The sequence below is a fragment of the Gorilla gorilla genome, chromosome 9 (genome assembly GCF_029281585.2).
Source record: "Gorilla gorilla gorilla isolate KB3781 chromosome 9, NHGRI_mGorGor1-v2.1_pri, whole genome shotgun sequence".
Lineage (NCBI taxonomy): Eukaryota > Metazoa > Chordata > Mammalia > Primates > Hominidae > Gorilla > Gorilla gorilla.
In genome coordinates, this window is record NC_073233.2 from 50,650,606 (window position 1) to 50,675,627 (window position 25,022).

General features: G+C 53.4%; 1 protein-coding gene across 1 annotated transcript in view; it reads right to left on the reverse strand.

Annotated features, from left to right (window-relative positions):
* The window catches only part of ALX4 (ALX homeobox 4), a 50,212-nt gene extending 26,360 nt beyond the window's left edge, over nucleotides 1-23,852 (reverse strand). Inside the window, exon 1 of the mRNA XM_004050979.5 lies at nucleotides 23,316-23,852. Coding sequence (XP_004051027.2) covers nucleotides 23,316-23,775 — 460 coding nt within the window. The 5' untranslated portion in view covers nucleotides 23,776-23,852. The remainder of the gene's footprint in view (nucleotides 1-23,315) is intronic.
* Between the last annotated feature and the right edge of the window lie 1,170 nt (nucleotides 23,853-25,022).

Below are 25,022 nucleotides of genomic sequence, written 5' to 3' on the forward strand. Positions count from 1 at the left end.
CTAGCTGGGAGGATTTGCCACTCAAGCAGTAATTCAGCCCTACTACGCGTCTGCCACCATTCCAGCACTACAAGGGACAAAGAGATGGATGGGGCGGGTCGCTGGCCTTCCTTGCAGGGGTCTTTCCTCCCCTAGTTCTGGGTATTTTCACATTCCTGCCTCATTCCAGTCTCCTCAGAATTCCCTCACGGTGGCCCCAGCATCCTCATTGGACAGACGGTCAAAGTGAGGCGCCGAGAGAAGGGACCCACCAGTGTCACTAGCGACTGAGTGACAGACAGGCTGAGACCTGGGCTCTTTTTCATTCCTTAAGTGGCCTCCCTTTGGAGACCCATGGGGATTCCTTGGCCCTCCAGAGAGGGTGGCGCACAGTGGGTGCTCAGGAAACTGACTAACTTGCAAAAGCCTTTGCCTTGCAAAAGCTCCCTAGGATACCCCTGTCGTTTGGCCCTGCGGCTTTCCATGTGGCTGGCAGATTTGTTACCAGCTTCCCCGTGGGTTCTTCCCGAGGCGGGCATCCGCCAAGGCAGGGTCTGCCACCCCGTCCTCCACTGCTCCGCCCTCACACAGAAGCTCTCTCAGTTCTTCCTGCAATGGCAGGGGTGAGTTGGGAGGACTGTCTTTCTCTTAGTCTAGAGATGGAGTGGGCTTCCCAGAGTCCAGGAACGAAAAGGGATTAATGCTGGGCTCTCGCAAAAACAAAAAACAAAAAACAAACAAACAAAACAAAACCAGGAACTGGGCTTTGTACTTTACAAAGTACTAGGGCATCTATTATGCCACCAGTAGGGTTCCAGCCTCTTTACAACCGCCAGGTTTCCATTTTATAGCCCCAGAAACTGAGGCCAGAGGGGTAAATGCCTTGCTAAGAATCAATAACTGTTAAGAAGGTCCGGGGTGGTGGTTCATGCCTGTAATCCCAACATTTTGGGAGGCCGAGGTGGCAGGGTCACTTGACCCCAGAGTTCCATCTAGCCTGGGTGACAGAGGGGGAGACCTGTCTCAAAAAAAAAAAAAAAAAGAAAACAAAAAACTGGTAAGAGGCAGAGCTGAGACTTGAATCTCATGCCTGGAGCATGCCTACTGGGCCCTCCTGGGGTGGATGCTGTGGGTGGGACTGGGACAGGCAGGAGACAGGGTCAAGGAGGAAGGGAGGAAGTCACAGGAGAATGGCTGCTCTCAGCTGCCTCAAGAGATTGGCCCCCTTGCAACAACCTTCAAGGCTGCCCCTGATCAAACTGCTCTGCTGAAGATCAACTTCATTGACCATCTGGGACCTCAGATGTGGACCAGTGCCTTGTTTCAGGGCCTACACACACTGAAGTACTTAGAGGCAAAGAGGCATATGAGTCATGTGTCTGCAACTTACTCTTTTTTTTTTTTTTTTTTTAAGACAAAGTCTTGCTCTGTTGCCCAGGCTGGAGTGCAGTGGCACAATCTTGGCTAACTGCAACCTCTGCCTCCCGGGTTCAAGTGATTCACTATGTTGGCCAGGCTGGTCTCGAACTCCTGAACTCAGGTGATCCACCTTCCTCGGTCTCCCAAAGTGCTGGGATTACAGGCATGAGCCACTGCGCCCAGCCTGCAACTTACTGTTAAATGATACAGCTGTATATCATATGCATGTATATCAATACATACATAAACAGAGCATATGCACAGAGAGAGACACAGAGAGAGACCCAGAGAGATTGAAAATAATGCAAATATGGCAAAACATCACCATTTGGGGAGTCAGCATAAAAGGCATCTGGGAATTCTTTGTAGTCCACTTATAACTTTAAGTGTAATATTATATCAAAATAAAAAGTTTTTTAAAAGAAAAGGTATGTGGACTAATGGAAAGAAGGCACCTTCCCTAGGAACCCCTCTTGTGAAGCTGGCATATGTAATCATTTGAACAGGACCTGGATGAGTTTACCTGGCAACCTCCCCGCCTTCCCCTCATCACCACCACCATTCATAATTCTACAAGGGGCCTTGTACGTTGCAATAAAAATCACAAGACAAATGCCAACTCTGGGAGCACACATTGCTCCCCAGCCCTCTGGAAGCCCTCACTCCCGTGGAAGCCATTGTGACCCAATTAGAACATGGGGCTCCTTTAAGCAGCTCTTCTGAGAGCTGTAGGAGACCAAGGTCAAGCTACTGTTGGAACTTAAAAGTTTAAAAAGTACTTTAATTTTTGAGTCTACTGTAATTTCAACTGTCCTACAGTTAGTCCAAATGAGTAAAGTTTCCTTGTATAAAAAAAAGAAATGGTGGAAAGAAAGAACCCTAACCTTTGTCCAGCCCTCAGCCCCCATGGCCCCTCTGCCAAGGCCTGGGTCCCCTCCATCCCCCAGCTTGTGTCTGGAATTTGTCTTTCCTGTTCTCTCCCCCACCCTGTGTCTTGCCTCACTGATTCATTCACTGGGCGCCTCATCAGAGCTTCCCTTAGGAATCATGGCCTAGTGGAAGAGATGGATGAGGGACAAGCATGGTCAAGTGTTCCAGGGTCCCCAGGGCAAAAGTCTTGTTTCCCAGACACGGCAGGGCCCACAGAAAGGAGTGGTCAATATCGGTTGAAAAGGTCGGAGAAGGCCTCCGCAATGGAGTGGCTCTTGAATTGGGTATTGCCAGTCAAGGAAGGCTCGGCAAGGCATGTTGCATTTTATGGTAAAACAAGATACCGATACCATCCCCCCACCCCAAATAGGGCAAATCCCAAATTACCAAGCTCCTTAGACAGGAGCTCTCCAACCAGGGCTGATTACAACCATGACAGCAATAATGTAATGCCTTGTATTCGTGTTGCCCTGACCCACCCATTATCTCCTCTTACCCTCCCCAGATCCCATGAGGTCAGTGTTGGTATCTCCGTTTCACAGATGAGAAAACTGAGGTCCAGTGAAGATGAATAACTTGCTCAATATCACATAGCTAGGAGGGGCAGACCGGATGGTCCCATGCCAAGTCCACTGCCTTTCAAGGTGGTGATGAGTTATCTTTCTAACATGGAGGGGTCAGGCAGGCTTCATTTTGTTCTAAGGGGGCATTGCTGAGCCACTGGGGTCATTTCTATCTCAAAGGACTAGGGTAAACCAAGCTTCAGGGTCTCCATGAGAAGCCTGCGTATGATCTAACACTTGGAGATCACTTCCTGATGCCTCCTGGGGTGGGATGGGTGTTCCAGCTTCAGTCTGGGCTCTAAGTGCCCCTGTCAGCTTCTCTCCTCAAGGAGGCTAGAAGTTTCCCGGCTCCTCGTCCCATCCCCAAGCTCCATCTCATGGCGTGGGTGGTTGGATGAGACCCTGTCCCCCGCAGGACCCACTGCCAGAGAAGCAGAGTCTCCCATGCTCTCTCCTATCCCAGCAATACGTCCCCAGGGTTCAGAGACCCCACTGGACCAGACCCTCCCTTCACAGCCAAGATGCGGAGGCCCAGAGCAAGGTCATACTGCCTGATAATGGAAGGGCCAGGACTTGAACCCTGCACCTCCTGCATCCAGCCCTGTGGTCTGTCTGCCCATTGTCCCTCTCAAGCCCCCTAAACCATGTGGCCCTGGGCGTGTCCCGAGACATCTCTCACTTAATTCCCCCAAGCCTCTGTTTCCCTTCTGTAGCAGAAAGAATCCTGCAGCTCCACCACCTTCACCAAGACACTGTAATATCACTTTCATCCGGAGGCAGGCGAGATGGAGAAGCTTAGATCCTGCACGAGGCAAAATGAAATGATTGAGAAGTCTTTGGGGTAGGACAGGCCTGGGATTGGCCCCTGGCTCTGCCACTTATTTGCTACATTGATTCATTCAACAGCATTCCTGGAGCACCAGCTATGCACTGGGCAAAGTTCCAGGTGGTGAAAATATAAAGCCCAGTAAAACACAGTCCCTCCCTTCAAATGGCTCGCCTCAGTGACAGGAGCCATGGTTACAGTGCAGGGTGGTGACCAGGGCAGGGGCACCTAGCCCAGTCTTGGGGCGACTCCAGATCTCTGTAGAGGAGGTGTTTTGAGGCAGCGATGTGGTTGGAGAGGTCTGTTGAAGCTGTGTTTAGCTAACGCTTCACATAAGACTAGGGAATGCCAGTTTTCCCCATGAAAGAAATGGGAGCCGACTAAAGGAGATTATTAAGGAGGCTCCCAAGCCACCTTGTGGTTCTGCCACAGAAGGGTATCCTTGGAAAAGTGACTTGACCTTTGTGTGCTTCAGTTTCCTCATCTGTAAGATGAGGCTGAGAACATCCACATCCCAGAATGGCTGTGAGGTCTGACTGAAGTAGAGTGCAAGGCGGCGTATCCCCTGACCCACACACGGCACCCACTCTATCAATGGGACGTCGCCATGATATATTAACACAGTTATGATCTGGGGATGAATTTGGCCGTGGCAGCTGACAGCCAGGGCAACGTTGCTCAGCCTGCAACTATGTCATCCCCACCCGCTTCCTTCCCCAGGTGCATCCTCTCCAGTTCAGGTTTCCCGAGCGGCAGCTCCCAGAATGACATTTATGAACCATAAACCTCTGTCAAAAGTAGCTCCCAGGGTCCCTTTCAATGAAGGGCCCATTTCACATACATATAACAAAGACTATAAATGGGGTGAAACATTGGCAACTGCTGTAAAAATCAAATGTTAAATTTATTTGGTTATATAGACTTAAAAAACTTTTAAAGAGTGGATTCATGGCAGCCTCTGCCTTTAGACTGTGCCCTCGCCAAGGGCAGGGGAGGGGTGTTATGAGGCAGCGTTATCACTCGCCCTGCCTGTTGTCAGTGTCTGGCACCCAAGTACGTGCTGAATCGAGCTAATCTTAAACAATTGAATTTCTTTCTTTCTTTCTTTTTTTTTTTTGGAGATGGGGTCTTGCTCTGCTGCCCAGGCTGAAGTGCAGTGGCACGATCTCGGCTCACTGCAACCTCTGCCTTCTGGGTTCAAGCGATTCTCCTACCTCAGCCTTCCGTGTAGCTGAGGCTACAGGCACATGCTGCCACGCCTGGCTAACTTTTTGTATTTTAGTAGAGACAGGGTTTCACTGTTGTTGTCCAGGCTGGTCTTGAACTCATGAGCTCAAGCAATCCGCCCGCCTCGGCCTCCCAAAGTGCTAGGATTACAGGCATGAGCCATTGCGCCTGGCCAAACAATTGAATTTCTTAGCCTGCAGAAGCAGCATATGATCCCAGAAAGAATGTGCTGCTTTCGCCAACATCAAATCTTTTCTTTCTCAAATGTGCTCCTTCTTTAATTTTTACTTATGTATTTATTTATAGAGACGGAGTCTCGCTCTGTCACCCAGGCTGGAGTGCATTGATGCCATCTCGGCTAACTGCAACCTCTGCCCCCCGGGTTCAAGCCATTCTTCTGCCTCAGCCTCCCGAGCAGCTGGGATTACCGGCACTGGTCACTGCACCTGGCTAATTTTTGTACTTTTAGTAGAGATGGGGTTTCACCATCTTGGCCAGGCTGGTCTTGAACTCCTGACCTCGAGATCCACCCTCCTCGGCCTCCCAAAGTGCTGGGATTACAGGTGTGAGCCACCTCGCCTGGCCCAAATGTACTCATTCCAATCTAGAGAATCACAAACTGAAAAAGCAACAAGGCTTTTCTCCCCTTGAATGAGAAAGGGAAAGTAATGGCTCAATTAATTATAAGATTGCTTTTTTTTTTCTGTTGCCTAGGCTGGAGCACAGTGGTACAATCATAGCTCACTGCAGCCTCAACCTCCTGGGCTCAAGCAATCCTCCCTCCTCAGCCTCCTGAGTAGCTGGTACTATGGGCACACAACATCACAGCTGGCTAATTAAATTTTTTTTTTTTTTTTTTTTTTTTTTTTTTTTTGTAGAGACGAGGTGTCACTATGTTGCCCAGGCTGGTCTCAAACTCCTGGATTCAAGCAATTCTCCCACCTCAGCCTCCCAAAGTGCTGGAATACAGGCATGAGCCACCATGCCCAGTCCTAGTTTGTACTTTAAGAAAGTCATCAACTTCCTTAAAGTTGATAAGAATGGAAAATATTTTTCAATATTTGCTTTTTAAAAAATCCACATTTACAACTATAAAATAGTTAACAATTCAAAATATCTAAAGGATAATTATACCTAAAAGTTTTGGTTGGTGTTTTTGTATAAATGACTGGGATTTGGAGTAGATGGGTTCCCAGGATTTTGCCTATCACATATAGTAAGGATAAAATATAAATAATCAATGTTTCAGCATTCACAATTAACACGTTAGTTAAAAATGGTTCTTTTGGCCCCGCATGGTAGCTCATGCCTGTAATCCCAGCACTTTGGGAAGCCAACGTGGGCAGACTGCCTGAGCTCAGGAATTTGAGACCAGCCTGGGCAACACAGTAAGACCGCCATCTCTATAAAAAAAATTTTAAAATTAGCTGGGCGTGGTGGCACAAGCCTGTAGTCCCAGCTACTCAGGAGGCTGAGGCAGGAGAACTGCTTGAGCCCAGGAGGTTGTGGCTGCAGTGGGCCATGATTTAGCCATTGAATTCCAGCCTGGGTGATAGTGAGACCCTGTCTGAGAGAGGGAAGGGAGGAAGGAAGGAAGGAAGGAAGGAAGGAAGGAAGGAAGGAAGGAAGGAAGGAAGGAGGGAGGGAGGGAGGGAGGGAGGGAGGGAGGGAAGGAAGAAAATGGTTTTTCCATTGACTTCTGCTCATCTGAACAAAATAAAAAATTCAAATAAGTCTCTTCTTTAAAATGCATGGTGTGGCCAGGCGCAGTGGCTCACACTTGTAATCCCAGCACTTTGGGAGGCTGAGGTGGGCGGATCACCTGAGGTCAGGAGTTCGAGACCAGCCTGGCCAACATGGCAAAACCCCATCTTAAAAAAAGAAAAATATATATATATATAATGCATGGTCTGTCCCTTCTACCAAGCAAACCTTAATCCACAGCGAACGTGAGACAAATACATCTCTTTTCCACCTGTTACTACTTCTTGGTAGGATGGATCCCCTGCAACGGGATAGATCTCCTGAGAAGATACTTTGTGTAGCACAAAACTGGGCTCTGTGGAATCTTCTCTCATGGGGCTAAATCCTGGGGGATGCGTTAATACAGCAGGGGTTGGGCACATACATTCCCTGAGGAGGCCTGGCCCTCACTGTCCACCTGCCACATGGTATAAGTAATATTTCCAAACTGGCCTCTTGCCCCTGGCTTTGCCAACACTGGGCTAGTGAGGAGGCTATTACTCGTTCTGTTTAGAAGGGTTTGTCTCCTCCTTCTTTACCCACAGGAGCTGCTCCCACACATCACATGGGGGTCCTGGGCTGGGCTGGCCTGTTTCTCAGGATGGCTCTGGAGGGAGGAGGGAGTGGGGTCTGGGCGGTCAGGAGACATGGTCATCATTTCAGTAGATGGGCGAAGATGGTGTAGCCCACGTACAGCATGCGGTGTGCTGAAAACCCCTCCCAGTGCACCCCCTCCACCGTCTACAGAGCTCTCACATGCTGATCGAGTCTGATGGGCACATAGGCATGAGGGCGTCCAGGCAGTGGGCATGAGCCCCCTGGGCAGGGGAGGAAAAAGGCTCTTTGGCTTCAGGAGATCTGGGTTCAGTTCACAGCGGGACAGCCTCACCTTCCTCATCTTCAAATTGAGGATACCAATATCTCCCAGTGGGTTTCCATGAAAAGTCTCAGTCCGGGTGTGGCCCAGGGCAATGCCCACCAGGTGCTTTCTTAATTGCAGATGGGGCCCAGGAAGCTGGGGCCCAGGAAGGGTGCAGAGGTTGCCTGACATTCCCTGAGCCCGATTCTCTGTGCTCAGCCCTGTGCTGATCAGAGAGGAACACAACAGAACCCCTGCCCTGGGGACAGGCTGAAGTTCTGGGTCAAATAAACACAGAAAACACATTCAGCAGGGAGAGAGTTATTCCCCAGCTCATGACGCATGGGTACGAGGTGCAGCAGCCTATGGGGAGGAGGGGCCTGAGGGGCCTGGGTGGCCTTTGTCCCTCCTTGAAGCCTGCCCCCGCTGCGTTAGGTAGAGATGGCAGCCCCCTCCCCTCCCATCACTCATCCATGTTTTAAAAGACAATGTCAACCACACAGTAATCATAGATTCAGCAATAATTTGTTCATTTTCCAACTCTATGCATCCCAGTCAACTTTAACTGCCTGTCAAGGTTTCTGGCCAGTCTGATAGAGTCAAGGTTCCAGCAAAATCTTATCAATCATAACAGCTAACATTGACTGAGCACTTACTATGTTCCAGGAACTGTTCTAAGATCCTTACTTATTTATTTATTTATTTAGAGACAGAGTTTCGCTCTTCTTGCCCAGGCTGGAGTGCAATGGTGTGGTCTCGGCTCACTGCAACCTCAGCCTCCTGGGTTCAAGTGATTCTCCTGCCTTAGCCTCCCTAGTAGCTGGGATTACAGGCGCCCACCACCACGCCCAGCTAATTTTTTTGTATTTTTAGTAGAGACAGGGTTTCACTATGTTGGCCAGGCTGGTCTCAAACTCCTGACCTCAGGCAATCCACCTGCCTCAGCCTCCCAAAGTGCTGGGATTACAGATGTGAGCAACCACACCTGGCTTTATCCTTGCCTATTTTACCTTATTTAAGCCTCACCCTATCACTAACAGGTAGACATGATTCTTATCCCCACTTTACAGGTAAAGAAACTGAGGCAAAGAGGTCAACTAATTTGCCCAAGGTCACTCAGCTATGTGGGCTGAAATCTGTTTCCAGATCCTGAGCTCCACGGGCTTCTCCAAACCAAAGGCATCTGAAGCATCAAGCAGCCTGTGTAGCCCAATTGTGGAATGAACATAGTTTCCATGATTTTCCAAGAACTCTAGAAATTATGCCTTAGGGCACATGGCTGGAAATTATGCCTTAGGGCACAAGCAGGCCTCTGTTTAGTCACCCAGGCCGGGGAAGTTCCTAGGAGGGGGAGCCGGGGACAGCTACTTCTCTGCAGCTGTGCTCCCCTTGGACTCTGCTGTCTAGTCCCTGGAGCCCCAGCCCCTGGTTGTGCCGCTCACTGGATGGCCTAGGGTAGGGGACAGGGAGTTGCAAGTGCCTCTTTTGGGAATCTAACAGAAAATCTTCAAAATATGCACGGGGCCAGCAGCATGGAGCCACTGGATGCTTCCTTCTTGGAGCTCCTCTGAGCTCCACTGGAAGGATTCTGGAATCATCTTAATAAAGGAAGTGGTCCCAGATTTGCGCATCTCAGGAGGTGGGTGTATAGACCCTCAGAGCACATAAGAATTTCCCCAAAGGCCACGTCCTCATGGGATGGTCAACTGAAGGGGCAGACAGGCCCCCGAATATCCAGGGGCCTAGCCAGGGCCAAGACTGTGGCTCCAGAGTCCTCGCCTTTGGCTCTGCCCTCCACCCCTTCTCACCAGCTCCAGGTCCCGGAAAACAAATGTGTCCTTGAGCTGAATTTCTGTGACCTGTTGGTCACTGGCCTGCAGGCAAGGAGATGAACGGATGGCCTACAAGGGTCCTTGTACATTCTGCGATCCTGGACTTCACATCAGAAGATCATTCAGGGGCCAGATAGACAAATGCAACAGAATAGAGACCAGATGTAAACTCTCAAATACATGCGCAATTGATTTTCAACAAAGGTCCCAAGACCAGTCGATGAGAAAAGGGCCATCTTTTCTACAAATGGTGCTGGGAAAAGTGGATATCCCCATGAGGAAGAATGAAGTTGGAGAGCCTTATGTTACGTCATATTCAAAATTAAAGTGCATCAAAGACCTAAACCTAAGAGCTAAACTATAAAGCTCTTAAAAGAAGACATAGGCGAAAATCCTCCTGACACTGGAGTTATTGACGATTTCTTGAATATGACACCAAAAGCACAGACAACAAAATAAAGAAATTGAAAAATTGTACTTCTTCATCAAAATGTAAAACTTCTGTGCATCAAAGGACAGTATCCAGGGAGTGAAAGGACAATCCATAGAATGAGAAGAAATATTTGCAAATCATGTATCTGAAAAGGAATTAATATCCAGAATTCCTATGACTGAAGAACAAGGAAACAAACAACCCCATTCAAAAATGGGCAAAGTACTTGAATACACTTCTCCAAAGGAGATACACAAATGGCCAGACGCCAAAGGAGAAATACTGTATGATTCCACCTATAAGAGGTACCTAAGGCCAGGTGCGGTGGCTCACACCTGTAATCCCAGCACTTTGGGAGGCTGAGGCGGGTGGATCACCTGAGGTCAGGAGTTCAAGACCAGCCTGGCCAATGTGGCAAAACCCCATCTCTACTAAAAACACAAAAATTAGGCAGGTGTGGTGGTGGGTGCCTGTAATCCCAGCTACTTGGGAGGCTGAGGCAGGAGAATCGCTTGAACCCAGGAAGTGGAGATTGCAGTGAGCTGAGATTGTGCCATTGCATTCCAGCCTGGGCAACAAGAGTGAAACTCTGTCTCAAAAAAAAAAAAAAAAAAAAAAGAGGTACCTACAGTAGGAAAATCCACAGAGAGAGAATAGAACAGAGGTCACTTGGGTGGGGGGTCAGGGGTGTGATGGCGGTTCCCGTTTAGTAGGTATGGAGTTTCTGTTTGGGATGATGAAAAGGTTCTGGAAACAGTGGTGATGGTTACACAATATTGTGGTTGTACTTAATGCCACTGAAAGGTTCACTTATAGATGTTAAAATGGTAACATTTTATGCTGTGTATATTTTACCACAATAAAAAGTTCATTCTTAATTAAAATAAAGATTTTGAATGCAAAAAGCAAAGGCCATACTGAACCATGCAAAGAACACTCAGCCTGGGGTCTCACTGTTTTGCTCAGAGTCCTCCAGTGGCTTCCCCAAAGTCTGAACCCTTTGGTAGAAAATAAATGGCCCAGGGGCCAGGCGCGGTGGCTTATGCTTGTAATCCCAGCAATTTGGGAGGCTGAGGCGGGAGGATCACTTGAGTCTAGGCGTTCAAGACCAGCCTGGGCAACATGGAGAAACCCTGCCTCTACTAAAAATACAAAAGTTAACTGGGCGTGGTGACGAGCCTGTAGTCCCAGCTACTTGGGAGGCTGAGGTGGGAGGATTACTTAAGCCTGGGAGGCAGAGGTTGCAGTGAGCTGAGATTGCGCCACTGCACTCCAGCTTGGGTGACCGAGTGAGACCCTGTCTCAAAAAATAATAAAATAAAATAAAATAAAAAGCTATCTTCGGCTGCGCCCATGCCATTCCTCAGCCCACCTCACCAGCATCCATCATGCCCTGCACGCCACACACTTGCTTCATGTTCTTCCCTTACCCGAAGACTTAGTTCATGCTGTTTCCTGAGTCTAGAGGGCCTCTTTCATCTCCTTCAGCTGGTGAGCTCCTATTCAACTTTCAAGGTCCACTTCAAACGTCCATGCTCAGGAAGCCCCAATCCATTCACCTTCCCTGGGGATTCCCATGACATGTAGCACATTCTAACCAGGCTATGGGCTTTCTGAGGGCAGGAGCCAGTTCGTTCACTGCCAAACACTCTGGTCCCTGCCCGACACAGAAGTGCCAGGCTGAAGGATCTGTTGGATGGAAGGAGGAGCTTTTGCCAGGCGCACACTCCTCCGTGCGTCCCTTCTGAGCTGTTCCCCCTCTTTGAACTTTGGCTTCCATCTGTAAAATGGAGATTCAATTCCTCCACCTAGGCCTTTGGTGAGACTCAGGGGATCGTGGATGTTCAAGTGCCCTCAGATTGCATATGCCGGGGTGGGATGGGTGGACGGAATCATGGGTGTGCCAGGAAGAGCCCAGGCCTTGGAGCCGGATGCCCCGCTGGGAACCCGGGTGAGTTCAGATGGCATCCTGGCCAGAAGAGAGGGCTGCATCCCTTGCAGGTAAGTCTCAGAATCCCAGGGTGGAGGATGAGTGAATGGGGGACTAAGGGAGGAACCTCAGCAACTCTCAGGCAGCACCCTGGGCAGGTGGCAGGAATGGGGGTGCCAGCGGGCAGGACACGGAACTCACTGTAGGGAATGGGGGAGACCTGAGGAGGAGAGTTGGGGACGAAGGGAGAAAACCATTTGACTAGAGCCGACCCCGGGGGCTGTGGCAGTCAGACTGCAGGCCTGTGGCCAGTGGGGTGAGACCCAAAAGAGGAGCAGTGAGGAAAAGGGGTACTCCTCCGACGGCTAGAGTCAGAGAAGACCAAGGCTTGTGCTAAACAGAGCTACCCAGAGCCTCCCTGCTCCTACACCCCACAGGAAACCCTGCAAAAAAAAAAAAAAATAATCCATCATTTTCTACCAGAATGCAAGAGAACAACAAAGCAGGCTCTCACCCCAGGCCTCCATTCAAAGGAAGGATGAATGAAGAGAGAGTGGAAAGACTTACAGAGTTCCTAGCATGTTCCCCTCCTGTAAGATCCCTTCATTCATTCACTCAGCAACAGACATTTATTGAGCATCTACTATATAGACTAGCTCCAGGCTCTGGGGAAAGTTTGAAACAAAACAGACAAAGCCTCCTGTGGTCTCTCATGTTTCCTAGAGGGCACTGTTCCCACAGATGCTCCTCAGCTCCACCCTACCTTGATCAGAGGTTCTCTCATGTTCCTGAAACTTCTGGAAACTCATGCAGTCATTCCTCATACCAGCTATGAGGCCCTATGCCATGCCTGAGACACTGTTTTCACCTGGTACAGGTGAGGAAGCTGTGCCCAAGGTCACAGAGTCAGGTGTAGAACTTCAACCTGGCAGGTGCCGAAATTTACTCCTGACACTACTTGTCTTCTGCATCCCCGGATGTGAAGCTGAGAAGAACGCTTTGGGGGCCATGGTTTTTTTTTTTTTTTTTTTTTTTTTTTGAGACGGATCTTGCTCTGTTGCCCAGACTGGAGTGCAGTGGCACGATCTCGGCTCACTGCAAGCTCCGCCTCCTGGGTTCACACCATTCTCCTGCCTCAGTCTCCCAAGTAGCTGGGACTACAGGCGCCCGCCACTACGCCCGGCTAATTTTTTGTATTTTTGGTAGAGACAGGGTTTCACCGTGTTAGCCAGGATGGTCTCAATCTCCTGACCTTGTGATCCGCCTGCCTAGGCCTCCCAAAATGCTGGGATTACGGGTGTGAGCCACCGCGCCCTGCCCTGGGGGCCATGTTTGTAAGACCCTGTCTTTCATCTCCACATCATCTGGGACGGAATTAGGGTTACCTCAAGTCTAATCAGGATCATTCTAGAACAGGATGCCTTTTAGGTTTCTTGGAGCCCTCGGCCAGCAAGACTCGACTCTTCCTTCCTGGCTGTCTCACTGTGGACGAGTTACTTATCTTCCATGAACCTCAGTTTTCATCCACGAAATGGGGATGATAATAGTACCAATCTCATAGGATTGTGATGGTGATTAAGTGAAATAATGCATAAGCAGCACTGGTGTACTGCCTGGCGCACAGGCAGGGACGCTCAGTCGTTCTGGGCTGCCTCATGGTTCTGCAGCAGCAGCCAACTCTAAGCCTTCTTTGCCTTAAAACCCATTGTTGTCTCTGTCCTGTAGATGGGAAAACTCAGGCCAGGAGCCAGGCCTGGCATCCCAGACTCTTAACCTTTGGCAGACTGGACCAGCCTTCCCCCTTTCCTGGTACAATGAATGGGGAAGAGTGTGGGGTCCTGAGGCATCTTGAGGATTCTGGAGGGCCCATTCACCCCTCTTGGTGAATATCACAGAACCCCAAGGCCTCTGAAACCACTGAGTCCCATGAAGAAGGTTCAGAGATGGGGAGGCTGAGGCCACAACAGGGGAGCCATGCAGTAGAGCTATGTCCATGTTTGTCTTCCCCATTTGAAAGTGAGCTCCCTCCTTGAAGTCAGAGGCCATGGAGCTGGAGTTGTCCCAGCTCCATGCTGGGATGTGAGCCAGGTGTGAATGGATCCTTGTGGCCACGTAGAGACATCGGGGAGGCTCACATATCCAGGAGGACCCCAAACTCTACATACATACTCTAAAACCTGATCAGAACCCCACCACTATCATTTGCAATATCCTAGCACCCTCAAAGGGTATAGTGTGAGGGGTGGGGCAGAGAACCTGGTGGTGCAGGATGTACGGGGCAGACACACTACCTCTCTCCATCATCACATCCTCCTCACACTCCCCTCCCAGGTGGGACAGGGCCAAAGTGCCATTCAACACAGGGAGAAATGGAGTGGCACTAGAGAAGCAAGGGGGCTGTTATACATGACTATTTCCATAGAAAAACCAAGAGAAAGCATGGAGGGAGAAAAGGAGAAAGTCAAGAGAGAAGAAGCCTCAGGATTTCCAGCCACTAGAGAAAACTCATTGGCCTGGACAAATCCCAACTTCCACCAACTTTCCTGCACCCTCCCCTTAAGTGGCTTCCAGTAAGCTACCAAACCCTGGTGGCGCCTGCACGCCCCAGGGCAAGCCAGCCTGACCTTCTCCTCAGAGCCTGAGTCAGGGCTTTCCCCATCTCAGGGCCCATCCCACTGAACTGGAATTTCAAGGTCACTTGTCTGTCTCTGCCTCTGGACCTGAAGGCAGGGGCTGCATCCAGAGCTTCCCAGAATCCCCCACAAGGCTTGGCATAGTGACAGGCAAAGTTTGGTGAGCCTTGCGTAAATGGAATCAAGCCTCTCAGTCCCCTTGTCTGTGAAATAAGACATGTGGGCCAGGAGATGACTGCCATCTCTTCCAACCTTGAGTGAGACCCCCCACCATGTCACCATGACCCATTGTGTGTGTGCTGCAGGGTCAGGGGAGGTACCAGGTTCCTCGATGTAACCAAAGGCCCTCAGGGCCTGGTGGACAGTCCTGCACAGTGGGAGGAGTTGGTCATCTGGCCTCAGCTGACCCTGGCTTGTGGTTTTCAAGAACTTAGGAAAAGAAAACCCAGCTTGGGGAGCTGGGCAGAGAGCAGGAGTCCTAGCCTGGTGGGGCTGCATTAGAGTCAGGTCCCTGCAATCCCACCAGGGATTCCACGGGTGCTCTCCTGCTGTCCTCTAATGCCCAGGAGCTCATGGCGGGGTCTGCTTTACTTCTAAGGAGACTGAGGCAGAACTGCAAGCATCTGCCCTATCTGATGCACAGAGAGAGTGCAACTTACTGGACTTACTGCAGGAGTCGCATCCAACAAGAGAGCGGGTGAGTGGATTGGATTCCCCAACACTTTCTGCCTTTCCACCCATTGTAGTGGAAGGAGGAGAACTCGGTGGGTTCCTACCCTCCTACTAACCTGGCTGTGGGGGTCCATTTCCCCTTGGGCCTCAGTTTGCTCATGTGCTAAATGGGGTCAGCAGTGGGCATAGACAGTGCCAAGGACACGTCTCTTCCGCAGTGAGCCACACGGGACAGAGGGTACATTCCAGAGCTAGTGGCTTGTCAGAAGGCCTCACCGCAGTGTGGGTGGGCTGGATGGACCATGTTCGAGGGCCCCAGGATGACGCTGGGGGTGGTTGGGCCCCACCGGGGACTTGCCACAGGGAGATTCTGCCTGCCACTCGGTGAGTCAGCTGCTCCTGGGAGCCATGACCAGGGGCAGGAAGGCCACAGGCCATGATGCAAGGGTGCTTAGTCACTCTCCCTGGGGGCGCCTCTGGAGGCAGAGGCTATGCCACCCACAGACCCAGAGAAGCTCCAGAGCCGTGCACACGGGTACTCACCCTTGCACACCTGAGGCTCGCACGCTGGGGGACACAGACACAAGTGCCAGAGGACAGACATGCCTTTCACCGGACTACACACAAACCCTCGGCCTCGCCCTGAAACACTCAGATAGCAGGACGTGGACCCAGAGAGAATGGGCACGGCACACACCGCTCACATTCATGCTGTGCACACGCTCACACAAACACCTAAGCTGGCTCCTGGGTGCACTTAACCATGTGGGGGCAACACTGCAGGAGACACCAGTTCTTCATTCATTCTTCCAGCCAGCGAACATTTGTTAAGCCCAACTGTACAAAACACTTGGAAGGACATAAGCCGTAACACAGGAGGCAGGGACTTGGCATGTTCTACCTCCTAGGAGAAGGTCCGCCCAGGGAAGGTGCTCCATAAATACTGGGATAGGGAAGATGAGTGGACACAGGGGCCATGAGCCCGGGGCCTCAGCTTGAGCCTGGTCACAAAGACACTCGCTTACCCCCTCCCTATTTGCATCCCAGTCCTGAGCCCAGAACCTGCATTCCACCATGGCCCTGTAGGACCTCCAGCCGGCTTTGTGTCCTGTGATGGCTCCCCACTCAGGACCTGTGTTAGCCTCCAGGGAAGCCTTTTCCACCCACCTTACCCCAGTTTCTCCTGGACAAAAATGCGTGTGGGGGTGAGGAGGGAAGACAAAGGGGGTGAAGGTGGGCCCAGACTGCTACCAGCACAGAAACTCCAAGAGGGTCTTTGGAAATTGTCAACACTCCTGCATTTCATACAGCTAAAATTCAGACCCCGGAGCAGAACAGACTTCTCCAAGGCCATGGAGGAGTAGAGAATGCAAAGGTGGAGGCTGGGGTGATCTACACCGCAACTGTGGGCCCCGGTCCCCACGTGTGCCACACTGGACATCAGTGTCATGGTCCAAACCTCCCACAGCTTCCCAGCCTTCTCGGTTGTGGCCTTCAGAGCCCTGGAGAGCCAGTTGTTCTGCTCTGACCTGGGTCATCAGGTCCTGTCCCTCTACGAGGTGCGTGGGGCCAACATCCATGCTGGGCCTCCAGTTCAGAATGAAAATCCACTCTTAAAGAATCTGCTTTAAGAATCCGATGAAGCAAGCACTGGCTCCCTCTCTGCCCCCAATGTGCAGCGGCGCCAGTGCCCAGCAGCCTTGACCAAGCGGTCCCGAGTACAAGCGGCGCCTTCACCGGGAAAGACAGGTACTTGGCAGCCGGTGGCCCCTCTTACCCCGCCCGTATCTCCCAGTGACCCCCTCCTCACCAAAGCGGCACCCTGGGAGCCGCGGAGCGCCACGGTGACCCTTCCAACTGCCTCTGGAGTCCAAATCCGAACCGGCCCGCGGCCCTGAGTACCACCCTACACACCCCAGCCTTGGCTCCTCAGAGCCTTGCCTCTGCGTGGCTCTTCCTCGCCGCTGAGGCACAACTCCCTTCCATTCCTCTCTTTCCTCGGCGCTGGCTGGTGCGGGTTGGGGTCAGGTGGAGAAGCCGGTCTTTGTTAAGGTGACAGAACGTGCTGGGGGTGGGGGCCGGGGCCAGGGCCGGTGCAACTAGGGGGCCGCTGCCCTTTCCTGGACACAGTGGAAGCTTCTTCCGCGTCACCAAATTTTTGTCATCCTTTCTGAGGGACCTGCTTCCAGGCAGCACGCAAGTTGTTGTCCCGGGTTTACTCCGCACCCCTCTACTGGGTGAGGAAGGAGCATCTTGAATGGAGATGGGGGTGTCCCCGGTTTATACATCTGCAGAGGAGAGGTGTGCCGGGCTGCACCTCTGGAGGCAGGGTCTCTGGAGGCCGCGGTAACTGATATTAGAGAAGACCCCGGTTGCAGCTGGGAAGGCTCACTGGCTGGAAAGAGGTGCCTCCTCCTTCTAGCAAAGGGCCCTGTTTGGAAGTGCTGCTTCTCACTTGTCTAGTGGCACCACAGGACGGTCGGCTTCCACTCGAATTCCCCCGGACGGTATCATCACATAGCCGGGTCCTCGCAGTGTTGGTTTCCCAATCCGATGACTGTCACCTCGGTGAGGACCTGTGCTGATGGCTGGAGAACCCTGCGCTGCGGGCGTACATGGCCAGGTGGCGCCTGGAAGGCGACGTCCAGGTGCAGGACGACGCTCTTACCGCCCCACCCCAAACCGTTGCCTGGGCCTAGGTCCTTGGGCTTCCTGAACAGGGGTTTGGGGGGCTAAGGACGCTGAGGCTCCGGGGGCAGGAAGTTCTCTCTGGTCAAGCGTTCTCTCTTCTCTCCGGCATACACTCCCCTACCCACCCACCTCGCCTACCCTCGGGGCGAGAGGCTTACCAAGGTAGCGCACCCCCCATGAATCATCCCAAGGCCTCTGAGCCGCGGGGGCTCCGGGCAACTATCCCCCTCCTCTCCTGGCCTCAGGCACCCCAGTCCAGGGGTCTGCAGAGAAGCCCGAAGCCCGGACAAACGCGCCGGACGTCAACCACCTCTCATCCCTGGCAGCAGCAAAGGCCAATATATTTCCATTTCTTATTTCAGTTTGCCACCAAAACAAAGCTGCGCGCGGCTGAGGGCAGGAAGGCGCTGAGGCCGAGAAGAAGAGACGTCCCGGAGAAAGTGCGCCCAGCTGATCTTAGAAACCAGAGTCCTCCGGGACTTCGCCGAGATTTTCTGTAGGGCGTTTTAATCTGTTTTCCTACTGCGGGCCGGCGTCGCAGCGCGTGCGGCTCAGGGCTTGGTGACTCCGGCTTAGCCCGGCGGTCGCGGCGAGGTTCCTGGCGCAGCCGCTTGGAACTTCGCATTAGAATCGGGACCGCGCAAATGCCCTGGCTGAAGTGTCACCCTATTCAAGAAACACTGCTGTCAGGAACAAAATGGGGTCCCCGGTGCTCCGAAGTGTCTTCTGAAATTTTCTTAAAACAACTTACAAGAAATGTTTTTGCTTTAACGTTTTACAACGTTTAAGGAAACATGTAAATGGTCTGTTTCTTTATCCAGATGGTCGACCTAACTAACAGTGTACACATACATAACAATTCTTCCAACTTTCCTCCTCAGAGCTAAGCACTTCACTATATGTAAATTATAATAAAGAAAAGATTGTGCAAGATCGTGCAAGTCGATTGACTTAAAATATTGAGTTTTAATCCAGGCCCTCTGTTTTTCTATTTAACAACGTATGTGTTTGGACCAGACTGGTGAAGCAGGCTATGGAAATTAACAAAGTAAAAAATTAAAATCATCTTCCTTCGCCATCCCTCCCTCCAAAATTAAACAACAGTCGCCCCTTCCTGAGCAGGCTTCAGTCCCAGGCTCGAGTTTTCCTGCGATCACCCCACAGTCACCCACTGGTTGTTGCTGCTTCTGTCGGGTTTTCGTTTCTGCCTTCTTTGGGTCGTCTCTTGTATACAAAACACACCCCAGTTCTCTAACTAAATTCAAATACGACCCCGGCAGAATTTACACATTTCGTGGTGCATGGATTGTGTCGGTGCAGGGGAAATAAATACCCTCTGGTATTTAACCACTGCGTCTAATTCGAAAAATCGGGACTGGGCCCCTAGGCGGCACCCCAGGGGCTCCAGCCTGGCCCGCGCCTCCCCAGACCTTGGCGCTGAGAGCGCTGCTTTTGCGGGTGGGTGGATGGAGAGGTAACAATCTGCTTTCAACAAAAACCTGTCGCCACCGAATCGAAAGCGAAAGGGAAGGGGGAAGAGGCGCAGCTTCCCGCAGCGGCCCCGCGTCTCGGGACAGGTAGACTAGGACCAGCACGCGCCGGCTGCGGCTCCGGCGGTCGGATCCGGAGTTTGGGGGCGAGGCGCCGGAGTCCCTGCCCTGAGTACAGGGAGGCTCTTTGCGTCGCTGAGAAACGTCGGATCTCCAACCTGACATGTCTCCTGTGGCCCAGGCGGCCCGCCCTGGGCTCGGGCAAGGAATTCAGGAGGCCAAAGAGCGGACCCAGAGTCTGGAGGGGAGAATGGTGAAGTCTTGGGTTGCAACAGAAGAGGGCTCGGTGGGGGCTCTTTCGTAAAAGCGCGGTCTCCGCACCCAAAGGACACTGCGGAGCCGCCTTAATCGTCGTTCTTTTAGCACATTTGGGGAAAGGAAGGCCCAAGTTGGGGTAGGGACGCTTGCAGCCCAGGAGGGTTTTCTCTCACCAACTCTTTCCGCAACCCGGTCCAGACCCGGCCAGCAGAGACTGGAGGCGGCTTCCCCGCCCCGCACTCCCTCGGCTTGGCCCTGGCTGAGCTGCCCGGGGCACCTTCCTTGCCGAGAGGCAATTGGACTCTGCCGGGAGTGGGCCCAGAAGTTGAGGCCCAGGAAGAGGCCTCCGAGCTTCCCCCTTTTGTTAGGTGTAGTTACACAAGTGAAAGAACAGCTTTCGCCCCGACATCCAGGGCTAGGAATGGTTGCCAGGTCTCAGCTGCCTGCCTGAAAACGGAGATCAGCCAGCGCCAGTACTGGCACCAAGGCCGCCCCTGCCTCCGACTTTCCCAATGCTCCTGGGAGCGTCTAAGGATTTTTCCTTGAACTACCTTTCTCCGCTTTTGAGTATATACACTCTCACAACTGTGGGAGAGAATTGTTGTCAATGCATGCCTCAGTTTTCCTGCTTGCTGGCAGGGTAGGGATCCCACTCTAGAGTCCCTCCTCCTGGCTACTTCTGTAAAGGGCAGAGCCTCATCTTTTGTATCCTCAGTTTCTCCATTTTAGACCTAACGCGCCTAATCCCTTTCCTAGAAGGACCAGACATCTCCTGGCTGGGGAGACTCAGCTGCTGAGAGAGGGAAAGAACAAACACTGACTTGCTGTTTATTGTTTGTGGCTTTGCCCAGAGCAGTGCCTCCATCTTAGGCAGCATGGAGTGGGGTCCTGCCGGTAGTTACAGGCTGCCTTTGGTCCCAGCCTGCAGTTTATGACCCAGAGCAGTGGCAGGGACTTGCCCTGTCCTCAGAATTGGGTGCTCTCGAGTTCCCAGCGGCTCGGAGACAGATAGGGATGGAAATGTGGGCGGGGGTTGGGAGGGGCAGGGGTAGCGGGGGCTCTTGCTCTTGCCTCTTGCTGTCTCTGCAGAGGCACATTTATGACCCAGTAAGGCCTTTCTGTTATCACCCCAGGATGCAGATGAGGAAACCGGGGTTTGGGAAGGTGTTTGCTGTCAGGTCACACTGCCACGGGTTAGGGGCAGTAGCGGGTCAAGTGGCTGGCCCTTTCCGTCAGCTCCAAAGGCTAGTGCAAGCAGAGGAAGGGCCAGGCTGGCTGTGGGGGCCCAGCAGGGCACAGAGAGAGGGCTCAGGGGAGGCCAGCCCTCTCCGCCTTCCCTCTGGACCTGAAGGCATTTAACCAAGAGGTGGGGAGCTCCTTAGGCTCTCTTCTTGCCTAATGTATCAGCCTCTTCAGAGGTCTCACTGGTAATTTTCGTTAAAATATGAAAATCCAATGCAGTGGAGAGAGAGCATGAGCCCCCTGGCTATGCAGGATGAACCTCCATGGGTCCCCTAGTCTGCAACCTGCCCTCACCTAATAGTCCTGAATGACAGGGACGAGCTGGGGCCTGCGTCCCTGGGCTGGGAAGGACAGCCAGTACAGACAGGGCTGAGAATCTCTGCTGGCTTAGCACGGAAAGAGCGCCTGTATGAGAGCTGTGTGTGTCCATGTGTGGAGCTGTGTGTGTCCGTGTGTGGAGCTGTGTGTGTCCGTGTGTGGAGTTGTGTGTGTCCGTGTGTGGAGCTGTGTGTGTCCGTGTGTGGAGCTGTGTGTGTCTGTGTGTGGAGTTGTGTGTGTCCGTGTGTGGAGCTGTGTGTGTCCGTGTGTGGAGCTGTGTGTGTCCGTGTGTGGAGCTGTGTGTGTCCGTGTGTGGAGCTGTGTGTGTCTGTGTGTGGAGTTGTGTGTGTCCGTGTGTGGAGCTGTGTGTGTCTGTGTGTGGAGCTGTGTGTGTCTGTGTGTGGAGTTGTGTGTGTCCGTGTGTGGAGCTGTGTGTGTCTGTGAGTGGAGCTGTGTGTGTCTGTGTGTGGAGCTGTGGGTGTCTGCATGTGGAGCTGTGGGTGTCCGTGTGTGGAGCAGTGGGTGTCTGTGTGTGGAACTGTGTGTGTCTGCGTATGGAGCTGTGAGTGTCTGTGTGTGGAGCCTTAGGGGTCTGTGATCTGAATGCCTGATCTCATTCCAACTGGAGGTGAAGAGGAAGGTGGAGGAAGTGGGGAAGGGCCACTGAATCTTTCTAAATCTTCTCTCAGTTCTGTCCTATGGGTTTGGGAGTATGTGGCTCATTCGAGGCCACATGGGCATGTGTTCTTGGGGTATGACCACATCAGCTGCTAAAGAAGATGCTCTCTGCGTGTGTGTGTAGAGTGCAATTGTAGACAAGCGTATGACTGTGAATATTTGTCAGCAGCCATCTATGAACTAGTTCTGCGCCTGTGAAAGAAGGAACCTGAATACGAGAAAACATCTGCCATCGGCTGTTTTCCCAAAGTTATTCTAGCCACCAAGGCCTCCGCCGTGTCCCAGCCTCTGTCCCCAGGCCTAGTGCCTCTCCATCAGCCTGGATCAGGGCAAATTCCCTGCCCCCAACTCTTCTCACCAGGGCCGGACCTGAAGGCCAAGGCCTCCGGGAGAGTATGTGCTCAGGGCTCCTGGCCCAGAGAAGGTTTTTCCCTTTCTGCGTCTTTGCTTCCCCTTCCGCTTTGGGGTTCAGGAACCCCGATTCTCTGGAAGAAGAGAAGGCCTAGGCTACCGAGCTGCTCTGGCTAGAGACGTCCTTGAGTGTCTCTCTCTCCCGGGCAATGGTGGCTGTGCTCTGGGGGGCCCAGGCCTGCCTCCTGTGGCTGCTTTCAAGGCGGCTTGGAGGTCATTTAGGCCAGCTCCCCCGGGTTCCCCATGGGCTCAAATCAGGACCCAGACCCTTCTCTCTTGCCACAGCTCTGGGCCACCTGGGACTCGGAACTTCCTGTCTCCCCTCCTACTCCGTCCTAAACCATTGTTCAGAGGCCTGCCGTCTCCAAGAATCGCCGAGGGAGAAGCTCCAGGGGAACTGGCCTGCCCGCATCCCCACTGCCAGTAGCGCTCAGGGTCCCAGGACTCGGGTCTTGCCAGACCCCAGTGTCCCCTGGGACCCTAGGGTCTCTGGCTCCGCACTGTGTTGCGCCAGTGCGCCTGGATTTCCCGTGAGCTTTCGGCCAACCACGCTCCGGGCTTTCCGCCTGGCTCCGCACCTGCGGCGCTCTCACCTGCGGCGGCGCCGCCCGAGGAGCCTCCCAGCCGGCGAGGAGCGAGGCCTCTGCAGTCCTGCTGTCCCGCAGCCCCGCAGCCCCGCAGCCCCGCAGCCCCGCAGCCCCGCAGCCCCGCAGCCCCGCAGCCCCGCAGCCCCGCAGCCCAGCGCCAGAGCGCTGCGCAGAGACTCCTTGCCGCCGAACGCCCTGGGCCGGTAAGAAGCATCCGCTTCAAATCCCGCCCAGCGGGCAGCGCAAAGCGAGCGGTTTGGGGAAATGCCGAAGGGACCGGGAAAAACAAACTCCAAGTCGAGTTTAACAGCCGAAACGCTCCGTGCCTAGGCCGGCGGACATGAAGGAGACAGAACAGATCCCTTGGCTCCCTCGCAGCGATCGATCCCGTTTACCGACCAGAGTCACCAACCGCTGCCCCCACCCCGCCCCCAGCCCGCCAACTCATACCTCCAGCAAGCCACCAGTTTCAAGGGATGCGGAAGCCAAGCACCCCGTGGTCCCCAGCCCCAGGTGACCCGCACGTGCACTCACCGTAGCAGGGAACCTGCAAGGCCGCGTTGTGGCCGCTGCTGCCTTCCTGGAGTTTGAGGCTGCCGTCCGGGGGCGTCTTGCAGGCGCCTCGCTGCAAGTAAAGATGCGGTTGCGCGGGCGGCTGGGGATGCGGCTGCTGCTGCTGCGGCTGCGGCGGCGGCTGGGGCTGCGGGGTCGACGGCTGGGGCTGGAACTTGTTAAAGGAGCCCCGCGCCCCAGCTCCACTCTCCAGGGGTGTCGCCAGGTCCTGCTGCCCAGCGCCGTAACGGGCCCGGCTCTTGGCGTCCCCGAATCCCTGTGCTTTGGCGGCGGCCGACAGGAAAGTTGTGCCGAACTTGTCGCCTCCGGGAAATGCCCTAAAAGGCGACGAGCCCTCCCGACTCTGCGACACCGGGCTGTAGTAGGCGTCCATGGCAGCGGCCGGCGACTCGCAGTAAGAGACGCAAGTCTCAGCATTCATGCCTGGCTTGCGCAGGCGGCGGGCGGGGGCGCGAGCGAGGGCGCGAGGACGCCACCGCGCGCCTTGGCTGGGAGTTTGGGGAGGCGAGGAGGCTGTGGCTGTGCACTCCGTGCCCGGCCTGCTCGCTCTCCCTCCTCCCCTCCACGCCTGCCTCTCTCTCTCCCCCTCTTCTTTCTCTCTCTCTCTCCTCTCTCTCCCTCCTCTCTCTCTCTTCCCCTCCCTCCCCCCCCTTCCTCTCTCTCTCCCTCTCTCTCTTTCCTCCCTCCCCACAGCTAGCCGAGGGAAAGAACGGAGGGCAGTAAAAAGATTCAGATGTTTCGGAAAGTTGACCAGATCTCCCAAACCCTCTTAAGGTTTTGCAGCGGAAAAAAAAAATAAGTAAATTTTTTTCCCTGCCTTGCTTCTTCCTTTCCCCCTCTCTCGTCCCCTCCTCCTCTCTCCTTCCACTGGCCCCTGCCCCCTCCTCTCCACTCTTGAGATGCTACTAACTCGCTAGCGGGGATTCAACCCGGAGGCGCCCGAGGGCTTTTCCGATTCTAGGAGGGGCTGGGGAGGTGCCAGGATCCCCAGGGCTCCCGAGGCTAGGCTGAGAATTGGCGGGGTGTCGGAGCTTTGGCCTAGGGCAAAGGGAAATGCAAATTTTAATGACAGGTTAAAAAAAAGCCCCCCAAAATAAACCTAACAGGTTTTGACATTCGAAGCCAGGGGGACCACGGGCCTGCGGATGCAAGCGAGTCCTACGGACTCCTGCGCGCGAGCTCGCGGGCGCCGCTGCGGGCCTTCCCTCTGGCACCTTTTCCTAGGTTTCCAACCTTCCTCCCCATTCCCGTTCCTACGGGAGATTAACACACACACAAGCCTTCGTCGTCCAGTGCATGGTCACTTGCACGTCTTGCTAACTATTTCCCTCTGCTGTAAGGGCGCTGGGCTGGGATGTAGCGGAATCTGTGCTCCCTCAAGCCCTGGGGAAGCCCTGGGCTGGGCCCGGCTTCAGAAGCTTTAGAGCGCTGCCTTCTGCGCTCCCTTCTAGAGGCCGCACCGCTCACGCCCCACGTCTGCGCCCAGGCGAGGGGATTTCCTGCCAGGCGAAGTACAGAGAGAGGACTCTGGAGACCCCCTGACCTTGCCCGATAGTCGCGCTGTCACCTGTTCACTCCTTGGGGTCAGGGGTGGGGGAGAGGGGTGAGACCATCTCTTCTCTTTCTGGCCTCACTGCCCCCGACTGTAAAACGAACTGCTTGGTTTTG